An 18922-nucleotide genomic window follows, 5' to 3' on the forward strand; every position below is an offset into this window, starting at 1 on the left:
CCACTGCCCATTATCTTTGAAAAGAACAGGTAAACGAGTTTGAGAGAAAACGTTTTGCTTGAAATTTTCCCTTACTCTGATTGCATAAATTTAAGAGGAGGATCTGCCAAGAGCTCAGTGACGCTTTGCACAGTGACTTTTGGCAAGAACGCTCTGTACCCGTAGCTAAGTGAGTGTTTTCCTGAATAACTGACCTATTATCCTTTATAACCTGTTCTTGTGACTTGAGGAGGGGAAAGAAAAGTCTCCAATTTTCTCAGACACTCTCTGTTAACAGTGGATGCTGAGAATCCAGTCTTGAGTAGGTAAGTGGGTCCAGCCCCTCCCTAACCTCCGCCCCCGCTGCTCCAACACACACCATAGAGCGTCTATATGTTTAGAATTCCAGCTTTGGGAAAAGAAATCTCTCCCATTTGTGCCAAGATTCATCTGATGAAGGGGATCACGTAATTTTCCTGATGAAAACTCTTCTAATTGTGATGAAAATGAGTTCCAAGATGCTCTAACTTAGCCCAGACAATCTTGGATCCCTCTTTACTCTGTTTACCTCCTGTGAGAACATGCTTAGCCTTGATCCTGTGCCTCAGCCATACTGGCAACATCCTAGAGGTTATTCAAATGTGACTAGTCTTTCCTCTGCCTCCCATAATGCTCCTCTCTTCACTACTTCCATAGTTCATTTGGCTTTTTTTTTAGGTCACTTGCACAATTAGTGTTGTCAGCTTCCCAGAATCTGGAATCACCCAGAAGATCAGCCTCCCAGCAGACGGTTTAGCCTCTAGGTATGCCTATAAGGGATTAAACTGCTTAGTTAACTGCGAAGGGTTTCACACTGAAACCTTAGGCAGCACCATTCCCTAAGCTTTGGTCCTGCATTGAATAAAAGGGAAAACTAGTTTTAAAAAAAATAGGTATCCATTGCCCTCTGCTTCTTGCTGGGACTGCAACATGGTTGGGTTCCTCTAGCTCCTGCTACTGTGACCCCTGCAGTGATGGTCTCCAATTTCTAACTGTGAACTCACATATGCTCATCCTCACTAAGTGGCTTTTGTCAGGGCATTGCACAGGATGGAAATGAAGGCACAGGGCATCTTCTCAGCCTTGCCGCCATGGACCTCCGCCTGTGAGCTTCTGCTTTCAGAGTGAGCCATCAGTGGTTTGCACTGTACTTCATGGTCAGAATTTGGGGCATGTGTCTGTTTCTTGTGCTGTTCCCACACAAGTGTCCATTCTCTGAAAATGAAAGGTAAATCATTCAATTCACTGAAAACTGAGCATAAGATAGGCAGTGTAAGGGCCCCCTGGGTAAATGGTGTCTCTGGGCTTACATTCTGGATTTCCTATTAAAGCATACTCTTGTCTTTAACTGAATAATTTGTACATGAAATGGCTGGGGAACATTTCCAGTGTGAAGATCTTCATAGCCCCTGTTTACAACTACTGGCCTGCTCTTTCTCATTCTGATGATGGTTTGATTTTGGCTGAAGATCGCTTTCTTGGTATATCATTTGTTGAATGAATTTTATGTATGGAGATTCAAGTCAAGAATGTATACAGTCCTCTAGACAGTTCCCACATGTTCCTGCTCTGTCAACACCCTCTCAAAGGCAACCCTATTGTAATTCCTATCAATATAGTTCTTCTTAAAATATTTCTAGGTATGTATATGATGTCTTTTTGTGAACGAGCACACTAATGTCATGGACCACACATCTGGATGTCAGAGAATGACTTTTGTTGGCCTTCCTTGACTTTCATGCTATTTTTGAGGCAGAGTCTCTCTTGCTGTCTGCCACTGTACTGTGTACTCCAGTCTATCTAGTCCAGGGGCTACGGGGGGAATTGTCCTGCTTCCACCTTCCACCTTGTGTTTGATTGGGATTACAGATGTGCACCACAGTGCCCAGATTTTGCATGGGTTCTAGGATTCAAGAGTTCTTGACAAATTTTTAACCCAATGAGCTATTTTCTTGGCACTTTAGCATGCTTCTCAACTCCCTAACTGGATCAATATGTTAAATACTCAGTCATTTATATATATGTACATATATATGTATATAAACACATCTATATGTATATATTACACTTGTGTGTAAATATATCTATAAATATAATTTACATCTAAGTTATAGATATATGTATACTTTTATACATATATGTATACTTTTTAAGTTATATAAAAAGTTCTATAAAAGTTATATAAAAAGTATACATCTACGTATACATACATACATGTATACATACATTATAACTTTGAAATATATTTATGCTCTTACTTGCACCAGTTTTTTATGTATGCATTCAACACTTGAAGGACATATGAGTTGTATAACATTAATAGCTCCTGGTCACTCTTCTCTGGGCCTTGTACATATTTTATATTGATGTGAGAGCTTTCCTCTATGTGCTTCAGAGTGCAAGAGCTTTAGCCAGGCATGCCTGTGGTGCTGTTAGCTACTGCCCAAGCATTCTCAGATGATCATTGTGTCTTCTTCATGCGGGCCTCTTCTGCTGCCTTCCCAGGACTCCCTAGTTCTGCACACTTCACTGCTGCTAGAGGCCAGGTATGTTCACCTTTGAGGTTTTTTCTTGACTGACAAGAGGTGAGAAGGAGCACCTTTGACTGTTTATGGGCCTTCAGATAGTTAAGGCACATGGACCTATGTGAATTGCCTGATGTAGGTTAATCATCAAAAAGAAAGTATTGTATGTCTTTTACGACTGGCTTTTAGAGCAGCAATTCTCAACCTGTGGGTTTTGACCCCCTAAAGAACATTGGAAAAATACAGATATTTATATTATGATTCATAACCGTAGCAAAATTACACTTAGGAAGTAGCAATGAAAATAATCTTATGGTTAGGTGTCACCAAGACATGAAGACATATATTAAAGGGTCGCAGTGTTAGAGAGGTTGAGAACCATTGCTTGGCTGTGACTTATTTAACTCCTCCATGTGTATCGGCTCCAACCTTAATGATACCCAGAAAGCAAACCTTTTATATTTCACTAGCATTTCTTTTATTGTTTAAGGGCTCTCTATCAGAGGGCTTCCTGTTAGTGTTTTTAAAGAACATAGTGAGAAGGTGTTAAAAAATGTTCTTAGCCCTGAACACAGGGACCCCAATGGAGGAGCTAGAGAAAGTACCCAAGAAGCTGAAGGGGTCTGCAACCCTATAGATGGAACAACAATATGAACTAACCAGTACCCCCAGAGCTCATGGCTCTAGCTTCATATGTAGCAGAAGATGGCCTAGTTGGCCATCATTGGGAAGAGAGGCCCCTTGGTCTTGCAAACTTTATATGCCCCAGTACAGGGGAATGCCAGGGCCAGGAAGCCGGAGTGGGTGGATTGGGGAACAGGGTGAGGGGAGGGTATAGAGGACTTTCGGGATAGCATTTGAAATGTAAATGAAGAAAATATCTAATTAAAAAAAAGTGTTCTTAGCACACGTGAAATGCCTTTTGGAATCAATATGGTTGAACTTGACAGTAAAATAACCTTCTGAGCCCCCTTAATGAGAAGCCTGAGAAGCCAACCCATCTTTCCAGGCTTGGCTTAAATAACTTCTTCATGGGAATGCGATTACCAGCTTCCCTCCTAGTTCATTAGGAAGAATATCATTGGGTTAGCTACATACCTTGGTTACCCTTCAGAAAGCTCCAAGCTGGCTTGCCCTCCCCCACCTCCCCAACCTCAGGAATCCTTAGCCCAGGCAGACAACTCAGAAATGATGCCACACAGACCTTCATTCACCAGATATATTTGAACTCTAAGCTCTTTGAGCTGTACACGTGCACAAATGATTCAGTTGGTGGAAATCTTCCCCTTCCCCTCCATTTAAAACGTTTCAAACTGAAAAGAGCGCTAAAGAGGTTTGCATAATGAGCATCATGGAAGTGTCCAGGTGACTTTCTCGATGCTGGGAGGTCCCGTGGCTTCCCCATTCCTTCTGAGGAAAGCTCCCCCTCCCCCGTCCCCATGCTCAACCTAGCGCGAGAACCCCTTGATCTGTAGCAGGTTAACGTCAACATATGGCAATACAGTTTACTAAGACTAATCACCTGGGCCATCTAGAACACTGAGTTCTTAATGACTATGCAAGGTAGTCACAGTCAACCTTTACTAAATTGGAAATTTCTGCTATCATTGTTTGGAAGCACAAATTATTTCCCAGTCTCTCTCTCTCTCTCTCTCTCTCTCTCTCTCTCTCTCTCTCTCTCTCTCTCTCTCTCTCTCTCTCTCTCTCTCTCTCTCTCTCTCTCTCTCTCTCTCTCTCTCTCTCTCTCTCTCTCTCTCTCTCTCTCTCTCTCTTTCTCCTGCATCCTGAAAGTTAATGTGGATTAGAAGGTCAGCCCCTGGTAGTTGACTGTTGTAATCAATCCATCTATACAACCGATTTCAGTGTTTCTGCCACCAGAGGGCATCATCTCGCCACTATTTCTAGTCTTTCCATGGCCAATTTAAAAACCAAACCAAACCTTCCACAAGAAAGGAAAGTCAAAGCCTTTGCTTACTGTACACTCCTCGGATCTGATTTTGAAAAGAAGGCTTGTTTTCCCCATGGAAACTCAGGATTCCACAAGCAATACTGTCCTCCGTCTCAATCGTACTGTACCGTGTCCGGCACTATATTGCTATATTTCACAGTAGAACGGACTTTTAATTTTCTGAATGATCAGTCTAGGTTTGAAGTTTCTGTGGAAACTAACATACACCTTAATCAAAAAACCACAATTATTCCCCCCATCAGGTGGCTGTGTTGGTGTTCTTGTGTGTTACTCCGAGGCTTAGGCCATGAAAGTCCTTGCCTGTTGTGTGGTAAATGGTATTTGCATCCAAAGTTACTAGTTAATGAACAGGAATAGATGAGGCTTGACACATGGAGCAGAAAGTATGGTTCTGCAGGTGTATCTTCTGTAATGCACTTTGGGCTAGAGATATACAAAAGTCACACGTAACAAAAACAAGGGAACTTTTGAGCGCATGGGCATTGGATGAATGGGAGGGGCATCCGTTTACCCATCATCCTTTGTGCTCTGAAATGCTCAGCTGTATACATTTCTTGGATTTAGCGTCACCCAAGTTGCTTATAACTGATACTTGGATCTTTGTTTGGAAACAGGTGGTTTGGACAGCAAAGAGGTTGGCTAGTCAGTTATCTATTGGCATGAGACATTGCTGTACTCTTTTACAACTTAGCACGAACCGTAATAGCGTGTAATAGTATCAGGTTATCTACATTAGAATCAGAATGCATTCAGAAGCAACACAGGTATGATGTCATTAAGCAGCTAATGGTTGAACAATCACTAAATAAAAAACATCCAGATTTTAAAAGCACAGCTCAAACATCTGTACAAATATACAAAGGGGTAGGGGACAGTCATTCAGACACTATGAGATTTTATAATAAATAGGTTTGTCTGAAATCGGTCTCTGTTACTTGGACAAGCCTCCCCAGTAACACTGGGTAGACCTATGTGGTAGTGATGTTCAATATCTTTGGGGCCACGCTCAATTTTACCTCCAGGAATTTGGCCAGAGTTATATGATGTAATTGACTCAAACTAATAATGATTCCCAGACTTATTGAGCTGAATGGTGCTGCGGATGCGCCCCTTGTCTATATGGGACAGGGCTGGGATACCACAAGTTGGGGCATACCCTCAAAATCATCAAAATCAATGCTGGTGATCGTGCATGTCCTGGGAATGTCGGGATGCAGAGGACTGGGTGAGACCAGATAGGGGGATCTCATGCAGTCAAAGCCAAGTTTACTTATGGTCCTATATAAGTGGCCAGGAAAAAAACATCACTCACACACACACACACACACACACACACACATATACACACACACACAGAGGACTGAACTGGAGCAGCTCACAAACAACATAAAGGCTCTTCATTACCGATGTCTCTGGCTTGGATCAACATGAAAGAACAGAGATATGGGCTGTACTGATTGTTTAATAAGAAAATACTACCCTTTATCTAGAACTTTCTAAGTGATGGATTGTAGGTAATGGGTAGGAGTTGGTTGGGAGACATATCACCTTTGCCTAGCCCTTTTGTCCGAGAGGCTTAATTACAAGGAAGGATTCGCAAACAACCAAACACCCAGGGACTTAAAGGCAATTAATTGTTTGGACAAACAACAAGGGGTGGGGGGGGAAGCATGATAAGAGGAGATGCATGTTATCATGGACGCGCTCAGTTGGACACGGAGGGTGGCAGGCCGGGACGCCGGGTCTGGATGATTTTTGGCTTTGGGGAAGTCTTTGGGTCCTCCTCCTCCTCCATGTCGCTGTCACACACATGCACCACGACGCTCGGGGTAGACTCAGTTCCCGCGTGCAGCTCATACTTCTCTCCTGAAAAGCAAGAGACGTGGGCTGAGAAAAGGGACAGAGGTTTGTTGTTTGGTTGGTTGGGTTTACTTTTGTTTGTTGTTGTTTTGGTTTGTTGTTGTTTTGAGACAGGGTCTCTCTGTGTAGCTCCAGCTGTCCTTTAACTCACTCTTCAGACCAATCACAGAGATCCACCTGCCTTTGCTTCCAAAGTCCTGGGATTAAAGGCATGAGCCTGGCTGAAGGTGTTTTTAAATTCATTTTCTCATATATTACATCCTGACCACAGTTTCCTCTCTCCCCTCTCTCCCTGCATTTCCCCCACCTACCCCTCTATTTCTCTTCAGAAAAGGGCAGGCCTCCCATGGATATCAACCAAAGAGCATATCAAATAAGACTAGACACCTCCCCTCGAATTAAGGCTGAACAAGGCAATTCAGTAGTAGGAAAAAGATCAAGAGAGTCAGAGATAGCCCCTGCTCCCATTGTTAGGAGTTCTACAAGAAGACCAAGCTTTACAACTATAACACATGCAGAGGCCTACGTCAGACTCATACAGGCTCCCTAGCTGTCAGTTCTGTTTCTCTGAGCCCCCATGAACCTAAGTTAGTTGATTCTTTGAGTTTTCTTGTGGTGTCCTTGACCCCTCTGGTTCCTATAGTCCGTCCTCTCCCTCAGGAAGGATTCTTAAAAGCTGCTTTAGTAAGGTTTGCAAAGGAAATAGGTCAAACATGTTTTGGTGCATTGGGAAGCCTGCGATCTGACATCAGATGGAATAAGGCCTGTCTGTCATTGTGTCCTAGCTAACATCTATCAAATATTCAACTGCCATCTGTCCACTATCAACTAGCCAACCACAAATAAGCCATTTAACCTTTCTCAGGACAGCAAGCTCAACTGCAAGTTTCAAAATGGTCCTTCCATTCTGGTGGGTTGTAAGGACTAGATGGATCTGGCACTGTAATGCTCTGGCTCCTCAGGGCCCTCCAAAAGCTCACGCTGCCATGCCCTTGGACATGAAAGAACATTCAAGAGCTGGAGCATCACAGAAGGAAGTTAGATCATTGAGGATATGCCCCTGAAGGTGATGATCAGACCCCGGCCCTCTTCTCTTCTCCTTTTATGCTTCCTGACCTCCATGAGGTAAGTGGGTCTGCCTTCTCCATCATGGTTCTGTAGAAACAATCTCTTATCAACATCATTCGTCAGTCAATAAGCTGATGGCTAATGAGATGAGGCAGAAATAGGGGGTGAGGCATTGGCAGGAAGAGAGGGGATTCTGGAAAATAGTAGGAAATGAAAGAGAGACACAGGGGAGAGCCAAGAGAGATGAGATTCAAGACCAAGAAGATGGGCGTAAACCAGCATGCAGATACTGAGGAGATTCTAAGGAAGAAGTGGGCTGGGACTAAAGAAGAGGTAACTAACCACATAGACATAGAATAGTTTAAATGGGCTAAATAAGTTACGAGCTAGTCAGGGAATGAGCCAAAGCTTATGGCCTAGACATAATAATAATAATAATAATAGTAATAATGATAATAAATGTCTTAAAGTTGTTATTGATGGGGACTAAAGGACCAAAAGGAAAAAACAGATTTAAAAATTACTTTTACATGGCTCCCTCCTTAAGAACTGCGCTTCACAGCCACCAAGTGCACATGGACCAAAGGCTCTGAAGCCATAAGCCCAAATCAACTTCATTGACTGATTAGTTTAGGTGTCTTGTCTCAGTGACAGAGAGCTGACTAACGCAGCCAGTTAGTCAGACCTGTTACTGTTTGATCCCAGGCCTTGCTGCAAATGGCTGAGTAATCTTGAGTCAAACATGTTTTGGCAGAGATAGTCTTGAAATTCTCCTCCAGATGTATGATTCACACAACCACAGCTCTGGGGTACAATAGGCATGGATTATTGCTTGTCCGGAATCTTCAGCTCATTAAGGCCATAATCCCAAGAGTCTTTCATTCTCTCTCTCTCTCTCTCTCTCTCTCTCTTTCTCTCTCTCTCTCTCTCTCTCTCTCTCTCTCTCCCTCACCCCCTCTCTCCCTCTCCCCTTCTCACTGCCTCTTTGGCTTAGGGGTACATAGGTATATAGATATGCACATGTGTACATGAGCATATGCAGCTTAGAGGACATTCATAGGTATTGTCCCTCTTGCACATCCACCTTTGGCTGTTGTTTGTGGTGGTTTGTATACGCTTGGCCCAATGAGTGGCACTATTAGGAGGGGTGGCTTTGTTGGAGAAAGTATGTCACTGTGGGGGTGAACAAAGAGACCTTCCTCCTAACCACGTAAGAGCCACTCTTCTAGCAGCCTTCAGATGAAGATATAGAACTCTCAGCTCCTCCAGCACCATGCTTGGCTGGACATTGCCATGCTCCTGTCTTGATAATGGACTGAACCTCTGAACCTGTAAGCCAGTTCCAATTAAATGTTGTCCTTATAAAATTTGCCTCTGGTTCCCTGTTTTACAATCAAGTCACTACCTGACATCTATATGTCTTCATTTCACCTCAGTAGGTATTTCCTGAGCCTCTCCCATGGTCTTCCCCATTGCTGAATGCACAGTGTAGTCAAACAACATTGTGCCTTAACAGCATAGACCAGTAGAAGCAACACAATCTCCATGTACAAGAGAAGGTGGGTCTACAGCCTGTACTGCCTCCATAACTGTTAGCATTTCCATCTTCCCCTGAAACCTCACTCCTTACTGCCCATCCTTTACAACAGAGAAAGACTTCTAAAGGTAGTATCGTCTAGATTGTATCTTGGTGACCAACTCCCCAAGTCTCACCAAGTTCAGATGTCCTTGAACTAGTCAAAAAGATTCTGTGTAACCTCTCAGCAGTCTTTTCCTGAATTCACCCACTCTCCGTGTGCTTTGTCAGAGTGACTTACCAGTTACCACCTAATCATGGTATCTATATTTTTACACTCAGCCTATCTGCTGCTATTATTTGGCACCATCTTACCTCTCTCTGAGAGTTCCTTAAATCTTGCCTTCCTACAAGGATCACAACCTAGAAACCACCCTGCCCAGGAATCGTGCCTGCTGTCCTAGGTCTGTAATGTGAGCCTCTACTTGATGACTAGAGCGAGTATTGTTAGTCCCCATGACAGGGTGTCAGCCATCTGTGGTTCTGTCCACACACTGGTAATCGAACAGGAGTGGAACAGAAAACTTGCAAGCTAAAGACTTGAATGTTGGAGGCTGACATTGAAAACAGAGACCCTGGATGATGTATTAGGTATCAAAGCTCTTCTAAGTGATGCTGGGAAGGATGGCCATACTGCTTAGTCACTGTTATTCATTGAACTGTCCCTCTAAAAGGAATTGAAGTCCTAACCTCGAGTACTTGTGAATGTGACTTCACTTGATCATAGGGTCTCTTTAGAGATGGCCACGTGAAGATGAGGTCATTAAGTCCATAGCCTTATAAAAAAAGGACGAGGTTGGTTAAACACACAGAAACTCACACAGAGTGAATAAATGCCACATGAAGAATGGGTCTATGTTGTCCAATGCCAGGTTATGACCAGAAGCTAGGAAAGAGGCAGGAACAGGTCCTTCCCTAACACATTCAGAGAGAGAGAGAGAGAGAGAGAGAGAGAGAGAGAGAGAGAGAGAGAGAGAGAGAGAGAGAGAGAGAGAGAGAGTCGCCCTGTACACACCTTGATCTTGGAGCCTCCAGAAATGCATGCCAACAAGTCTTGTTACAGAAGTCATTCACATTACGGTCCTTTGTTATACATCCTGGCAAACGAATACAGATCAACTCTGCTTTTTATTCAGAGTCAAAAAAAAAAAGTTTTATTCCTTTGAGAGATGTGCACAGGTGTGTTTGCATGCACGTGCATGCTTGCTTGTTCCTGTAGGCTCAGGTGTGAAGATCACAAGACAGCCTTGGGGATTAGTTCTTATTTAGTTCCTCGTCTGAGAGAGGGCTGGGCCATGAGTGCTTGGGATCCCCTCATTTATAGCTTCCATCTTGGCATAGGAATGGTAGGACTAGGGACATACCCTAGCGTCTCTGGCTTTCCGTGGGCTCCAAATATCTGAACTCAGGCCCTCCTATTTGCCTGGCCAGTGCTTTGCTCACTCAACGGTCTCCTCAGTCTACAAGGCAGGAAGCTCTTTATGAGATCCTCCGTCAGCATCCCCATCAACATCCCAGTATGTCCAGTAGGAACTTTCATGGAAGTAACTGGTCCAGGAAAACAGTATTATGGCTCCTAAGTGCACTGGAAGCAAAAGCAATAGAAGCAGGGAGAGGAGTCACTCTGCAGTGCATAGAGACTCTGTGAGTTACGGTTGCTGAAATTGCAGATAGGACTGGTGTAAGTATTAGACCCCTGGTCCAAGTTAGTTGATAAGGACCAGTCAGCATGCTGCCCCTGTTTGTACCCTACTATGTGGCAGTCTGGATGGAAAGCAAAGTAACCCCCTTTGAAATCACTGTAGGCATCTTGTGGCCCATTTAATGTTGTGTTAAATAAGTTGGATTAAGTGGAGTTTATCACCATGGTAGTATTTTTTTTTCTAATTTATTTCTTTTTAAGATCAAAGCTCTAAGGCAGAAGAGGATACTTGGGTACTGCTAACAAGAGGAACCCTCTTGGAGCCAGTTTTATCTGCAGGGTGCAGAAGATGGTTCAGAGCAGCTTGAGGGCATCTCTGAGCACTAGTTCTTGGAGGGAGAACTTACTAGAAGTGCTTGCTAACCAACAAACCCCAGTGGTGTCAGCAACCCTGCTGACGCTGATCTAATGGAGGTGTGTAATGCTTGTGTGTTCTTGTGTGTGTGTGTGTGTGTGTGTGTATGAGAGAGAGAGAGAGAGAGAGAGAGAGAGAGAGAGAGAGAGAGAGAGAGAGAGAGAGAGAGAGAGAGAGAGAGAGAGAGATCACACAAAAGCATGAATGTGAAGGTCATGAAACCTAAGGCTGGTGTGGGTGACAGCTGTGATACAGGCCAGCATGAACATACACCTTGGCCCTTTACTCATCTTTTTGGAAGACAGCTATCCTTGTTGGAGAGATCACATTTTGTAACCCAGGCTGTCCTAGAATTCACTATGTAGCCCAGGCTACAAAGTGGGAACAACTTTGTTGTTCAAAGGGAACAACTGGGCTAGTTGGGGACAACTCACTGTATAACTCAGGCTAGCCTGGAACTCACTATGTAATCCAGGCTGTTCTTGAACTTGTAACCATTCTGTCCCAGTCTCTGAAGTGGTGGTATTTCTCCATTCCTGGCTTCCTTTTCCTTTTTCCCTTCCCCTCCCTTTCTTCCCTCTCTAATTTCTTCTTTCCTCCCATCTTCCATTCCCACTTTCTGCTTTCCTTCCTTTCTCTTTCCATGCCTTCCCCATCCCTTCTCTTCTCCCCATTCTCCTTTCTTCTTTTTCCTTCCCCACCCCTTCACAACTGCAGTGAAGCACACAAGCAAAGCTAGCCTTTGTTAGGTCTTTTCTTTACCTTGGCTAATATAAAGGGGCACTCCTTCCAAGGCACCCCCTGCTTCCCCCTCTCCCGGACCTCATTCACATCTCTGGCATGGAGGAAGAAGAACCCAGAATGAGACTGAGTAGCAGTTTGGCCCCCTCTGGTGCAGCCTCTTCATGTGGGGTGCAAAAGCATCTTCAGTTATGTTAATCAAGTCAGACTGCACATTAGTAAGGGATGTTTTCTGGCTGTGGTCCCATTAAGGCTGACATCTCATTGTGCTATTTTGGGAAACTTTGTTACTATCAAAATCCCACAAAGCTTAACATCTGCTGAGTACCTACAAAATAAAAAGAAATGGCCTTAGCTTTACTGGATTGGATTTTTCTTTTTTTGGCTTCTCTTTCCCCTCGGGCTTCAGCTAATTCTTCCACCATGAGGGTTGACGTCAATACTGTCACTATTCAAAGGGAACAACTGGGCTTAGTTGGGGACAAAGAGCTTGTGTCAAGCCTTTTCCACCCAGGGTGGAGACAATCTTGGCCATGGTGCAGTGAGGACAGGACATTCAGACCAGTTTCTTTTATGGGACAAGGAAAGCATTCATCTGTCACCTGCTTGCTCCCTTGTCTGTGTTAGATTGTCCTGTCCCCTATGTGCAGAAAGGAGGCCAGGGCCAAAAGCCTTCAAAAATGCACCAGTCAGGGTTTTCCCTTGAGCTCTGCTGAGACACATGAAAAACTATCTAGTGTGGGCAAGAGTCTAATGCTCATTCAGGCCTCAGACACTGACTGAGGCTTGGCTACTGTTCAAAGAGATGCCCAACTTCTGTCCTCTAGCTTCTTGAGTGGGTGGGATCAGGTTGGTGACAATGTCCTGGTTCCTGTGGTAAGAAGGAGGGACTGTATTGCAGGCAAGATGCCTCCCACCTATAATGAGCAGGGTCCTGAAGGGTCCTTGGTGGTAGTGCCTTCCAATCTAATTGACACAGGGGGGCGGCCATAAGGCCACTTTTGAATCTAGGCAGTGACTGAGCCCATCCTGCATTTTTCTCTAGACTTCCTCACTGAGATTATAGTTTGTAAATACCAGCTTCTTACAGAGATGCGATGGCCAGAAGATAGTGCAGACATTAAAACAAGAGTCAAAGCTATATAGATTTTAATACATAGGAAGAAAAAATAATAACCCTTTTTGAATTAATGAAGGGAAGAAGAAACACTCCTGAGACTTCAGCACTTGGGGACCAGGCCCTAACATATGCCCTGATGGGGAACAGATAGAATCTCTGCTCCAGGGACTTCCCAATGGCAGTTTAACATGTAGATGCTTTGTTCCTTAGCACCTCCTGCTGTTCTGGAAGATTCTTACTTGTTCACACTGATGCCCTTATCAGAGGCCTCATATTGACCGCTTGACATCTTCCTAAGTACCCACTCATGCTCACATCTCTAAGATGGGATCTTTCTATCACCCTTCCAGGCATCTCCGTGAAAATCCTTAGAGCCAGGTACCCCTCAGTTCCTTTCCCATCTACCACCACTTTTGGTCAGTCTCAGTGCTTTCCTCAATATGACTCCGAAGCATTTCCACACATGTTTCTTCTAACAAAGACCCCATCTGGTGACATCTTTGAAACTTCCAGCCACCTGGAGAACTTCCTGTTGTTTTCCTCACCACAGCAACTAGTCTTCTTAAAACAACAGATGGCAACACTGAGTTATCACATGCTAATAACGTGACTCAGAGGAAGTTGTGTAACTGAGCATTTATCAAGGCAAGGAGGTTAGCACCCGTGTTCCTAGGATACGGTGAAGAAAAATTCATGCCGACTATATAAAGCTCTCCCAAGAGGCATGATATTAATCACTTGGGAGAATGTCACTGTGGTCAGTGCTGCTCAAATAATCTGTTATATATGATGAGCTAATCATGCAGTATTTAAATAAACAAGCAACAAAACAGTTGCAAAGGGCTTTGACTCCATGGGTCATGAAGAAGCCTAAGAACTGACACAGAGGCTGTGTCTCACAGGTTATTGCTTAGCTGGACACCATGGAACCTGATCACAAAGACAGACTCATTCTTTCCCCCAAGTCACTGGTCTCCATTTTCTGAATTGTCATTGGTAAATTTCTCTTCTCTCTTCTCTCTCTTCCTACCCATTTCCACACCTCTATGTCTGAGATAGAAAACTGCAAGTTGCTATTTTAATGAGATCTTGGATTTTTTCCCTGAGGTCATCTGAACCATTCAATTCTAATATTTAAATGTACCATCTTTTGTATCTATAATTATCTCATTGGAGTGATATTTGCACATGTGTGTATGTATATATGAGTGAGTACATGTGTGAGTATGTGTATGTGTGTGTATAACTGTGTATGTATGCGTGTGTATATATGAGTATGTATGTGTGTAAGTATATGTGTGAGTGTATGTGTGTGTATATGTGAGGGTGTGTATGTATGCACGTGTATGTGTGTATGTATGAGTGTGTATGTGTGTATGCATGAGTATGTATGTGTGTATGTATGAACATGTATGTGTGTATGTATGTGCATGTATGTGTGTATATGAGTATGTATATGTGTGTGTATGTATAAGTATGTATATGTGTGTATGTGTGTATGTATGAGTGTGTATGTATTTATGTATGTGTGTGCATGTGTGTGGGTATGTGCGTATGTGTGAGTGTATGTGTATGAATGTGTGTATATGTGAATGTGTGTGTATGTATGAGCATGTATGTGTGTACATATGAGTGTGTATGTGTGTATGTATGAGTGTATATGTGTTTGTGTGTGAGCGTGTGTGTATGTGTGAGTGTGTATGTGAGTCTGTGAGTGTGTATGAGTATGTATATGTGTATACGTATGAGTATGTGTGTGAATATGTGAGTGTGTATGTGTGAGTATGTGTGTATGTATGAGTATATGTGTATGTATGAGTGTGTGAATGTGTGGTTATGTGTATGTGTGAGTGTGTGTGTGTATATATGAGCATGTGTGAGAGTGTGTTTATGTGTGAGTATGTGTATGTGTGTGTGTGTTGTTGTTGTCACTTGCTGTGCTATTGTTTTGAAAGTGGGTCTTTCACAGAACCAGAAGGTCAGCTTCAGCTAAGCTACCCAGCCAGCAAGGTCTCAGGATCTGCCTGTCTCAACCTTCCCAATACTGACCCAGTTCCAGGCATACCTAGCCTTGTCTGGCAGTTTATATAGGAGCAGGAGGTTTGGACTCGGATTTTCATGCTTGCAGAGCAAGGGACATTACCCACTGAAGTCATGTTGTAGACTGGTGAGTGAACCCTCAATAAATATAGGGATGACTTACAGAGGGCACTGATCTGCTAATAGTCACCTGTGTAAAGTTTACTATACACCCAGGGCAGCTGGGAATCACTGCAGTAGGATGGAAGGCAAAGAAACTGCTGAACCCAAAGATTGTTCCTAGTTATAGAATGGCACATGCTCTCTAGCCCATCCTCGTACTCTTCCAGTATCTGGAACAGCTTAAGTTCCCAAAGTCCTTTAGGAGATGATGATAGTGGTGGTGGAGGTGGTGGTGGTAAAGTAGGAGGAGAAAGAGCAGGAGGAGGTGAAGAAGGAGGAGGAGATGGAGGAAGAAGAGGAGGGGGAGAAAGAAGAGGAGGAGAAGATGGAGAATGGAGGAGAAGCCTCTTTAGCCCACACCAGATAATCATTATGATCTTGCGTCTCCTTTCATTCTGAGAGCAGCTGAGGCTCCACTTCACTCAGCGCTGACTCCCTTCAGGTTGTGACCAAAGCATCGTGTAAATTCTGTGTGTATTCCTACACTTGTGATGCAGGCCTCTTTTTACTGTCTCTGTCTGTGGTAACCTACACACCCATGAATGTTCCCCCTACACTCTGCCCACTGTTCCATCTTTTCAATCAAGCTGACCACCATTTAGCACAGCTGTCTGCTTTGCTTACTGTACGTCCTGGAAACCAGGTGTGCTCCTTCAACTCTGTGAGAACTCTTACAGAGCACTTACTAAATTCTAGGCACGGGGCTAGGTCTCCAAGTATGTCACATAGAAAGTGAATGCGTATTATACAGTACTCTGATGTGGGTTTCGTCATGGAAGGGGAAGGAACTTGCTTCAGATTATACAGCACATAAACAATGCAGTCTAGACTCAAACTCACACCTTGAGTTGCAGTCATTATCCCAAAGCAAGAAGAGAGCCCAACTTCACGGTAGATCTTTTCAGCTAAAAAAGACCAGGTACGAAGGGAGAAGGGTATTGAACACTGACAATCACAGCTGTTTAGCTGCTGTCTGTTCACCAGATTTAAAACAAAAGCAAAAACAAAAATATTTATTTATTTATTTATTTATTTATTTATTTATTTATTGTGGATCTGTGGATGTGCATGCATGTACCACAGAGTGTGTGGAAGTCAGAGGACAACTTTCAGAAGTCAGTTCTCTCCTTCCACCAAGTGGGACCTGGGGGTTGTACTCAGGCCATCTGGCTAGGCAGCAAGGACTGTTGCTTGCTGAGCCACCTCCCTGGCCCAATTCACAAGATAACCCAAGAGCAGAGTATAACAAAACATACTTTTAAGGATGATCCTTTATGCAGTATTCACACCATACACACAAAGTATGAGTGCCAATTTATATTTGTAAAAGAATTCTCCTTACCTCTGACTCAGAGATTGAAATAGATATGTCTTCCTTGTGAGTTACATTAATTAGTGAGAGATATTTTCCACTTGAAGGGAGTCTGTGTGCTGAGCAGTGACTGCAGCCAAGCTTCTTTATGGAGACATGTTTTGATAGAGTAGGAATCGTGGGGGTTGGGGGAGGGTATCTAAATATAGCAGACATGGGCAACTTGAAACTGAAGCACCATTTAAAACTCTCCTCTGCTGTTAACTAAAATTGATCTCGCTATGCAGAGCTAAAAATAGCAGGAGGGGAGAAGAGAATAGACAATGTTTTCATATCTCCCTGTGGGCATTCTCAGTGGCAGTGAGCATGACCTTCTGTGCCCTCCAGAGAGCAGAACAAAGGCTGGCAAATCACATTTGCTCAGATCAGCATCCCATTTAGCTGGTTGGCAGTCTATGTGCCATTTATGCCCGCTGCTGTGGATACACTTGTTTTTGCTGGGCTGGGATTTTGTTTTTTCTTTCTTTCCTATTACATTACCAAAAGAATATAGCCTCATACCGCTTCTCAAATTCAGAATAGCAGATACCATAAAACAAATAGAAATAAAGAATTCTAGCTCGTTACCAGGTCAGAAGCCTCAGCATCAGTGTTAAACAAAGCACAGGGAGCCTCCGTTTCTTAGCGACTGTAAACAGCCCATGAACAGAGCAAAAGGGAGTGAATTCTGTGCACCAGGCCCCAAATAGCAATTTTAGTAAAGCAGGGATGTAGCCCCTCCTTGAGAAGAAAGGCCTGGGGTATATCCAGTGGATGGTGGTTAATTCAGAAACTTACAACTGATCAACGTATAGAGAATAAATGCCTGTGGAGTGTTCACTCACGAGGGATTATTCACACCACCTCTTCCAAGATTGGGAGTCACTGCAGGAAAAGGAATGGAAAGAAGTGGGAAGGATGCGGTGGGGCAGGTGCCTTCTGGGCATGTTCTAAGACCTCTGTCCTCATGAACTCACAGGAGCTGTAGCTGCCTGAACAAGACCGTCAAAGATCAAGGCCGGCAATCTTTTAGCATACAGAGAGAAGGGGATCATGAACACCCAACCCCAGTATGGAGGCTATGAACACGTGGTGGTTTCTGGGAAAGGGTGGATCTATCTTCTTTAAGGCTGTGGGCCCTGGTAGCTTGACTGTGTTGCAGAGGATAGTCTTATATCTATGAGAATAAGAATAGGACAAAATTGAATTCTGAGGATTTTTTTTAAAGGACACAAAAGTAGACCTGAAAAAGATTATGGGGAGGGATGGTGTAAATATGTTAAAAAAAAACTTTGTGTGAAATTCTCAAACAAATAATAGAAATATTGTTTTTAAAAACTGGAACCCAGGTAACTATTTCCCCTTAACACGGAATGAGTTATACTTTGTCATTAAAAGGGTTCTGCCAAAGGATTAAAGAAGTGAACTTTATGAAATCATTTTTAATGGCAATGCTGGAAGTCCTTTGGTTATTGCTAACATTAATTAACTGCTGTCTGACTCAGTCTGGCTAAAGCCACAGAGAGCAACAATTTGCTGCTGAAGATACCATCTCTACGGAGGCTAACATCTGAGGCATCCATTTATTTATATAGTCAGTCATCCAATATTTATTGGGCATCTACTATGTGCCAGGTGGTAGCAGGAACGGAGAATACCAACATGGATAAAGCATACACATTGCTTTTAAAAAGCAGGGAAGAGCCAAAGTTGAACAGCAGAAATGCCCTCAAGGAAAAGGAAGTACTTGTGTAAAGTGTCACATGGAAAACAAATGTGATTTTTTTTTCCTGTAGCACTGTGTTGGGGTAATTCAGAGTATGTAGTCTTGAACCCTCCTTGTTGTACCTGAAATATCTCCTCTTCTGTAGTTTGAGGGCCCAGTATAAGTTCATATTTTAGATTCCCCCTTCCTTATTGCAACAGTGTGGGTAAGCATTTGGGTCATGATGACTGAGCGCCAATAAATGGATTAATGCCAATCTCATATTCATGAGGTTTAGATTAGTTACATATATATGTTTCATATGTGTGTGTGTATATATATATATGTGTGTATATATATATTACACACATATATATATATATGTAACACACACACACATATATACACATATGAATGAATATAGGCCAGGAACTTGCTATTAGACTAAGCTGGCTCAAACTCACAGAGACCCACATGCCTCTGCTTCCCAAACCCTGGGAATAAAGATGTATTCTCCATACCTGGCTGCCTCATGTCCTCTGGATGACATATGAGTGATCAGATAGATGCTCACATTATGTTCCTGGGCTTCCTAGACTTCAGAACTACTAGCCAAAATAAACCTCTCTCTTTTTATAAATCATTAAGTCTTGGGTGTTCTTTTAGCACCAGACAAGTGATGATGCTGGCTTCTAATATGACCTCTGTAATATTTTCAGCCCTATTATTG

The 18922-nt window shown here is 43.2% G+C and overlaps 1 protein-coding gene across 4 annotated transcripts in view; it reads right to left on the reverse strand.

Moving 5' to 3' along the window:
• Positions 1-5956: 5956 nt before the first annotated feature.
• The window catches only part of Rcan2 (regulator of calcineurin 2), a 221407-nt gene continuing 208441 nt past the window's right edge, over positions 5957-18922 (reverse strand). For all 4 annotated transcript variants that reach the window (XM_029470897.2, XM_021186129.3, XM_021186130.3 and 1 more), the window contains one exon: positions 5957-6378. In XM_029470897.2, the coding sequence (XP_029326757.1) occupies positions 6218-6378 (161 nt within the window). In that variant the 3' untranslated portion in view covers positions 5957-6217. The remainder of the gene's footprint in view (positions 6379-18922) is intronic.

Source organism: Mus caroli, unplaced genomic scaffold, assembly GCF_978045245.1.
Source record: "Mus caroli unplaced genomic scaffold, Mus_caroli_1 scaffold_18, whole genome shotgun sequence".
In the NCBI taxonomy this organism is placed as follows: Eukaryota; Metazoa; Chordata; class Mammalia; order Rodentia; family Muridae; genus Mus; species Mus caroli.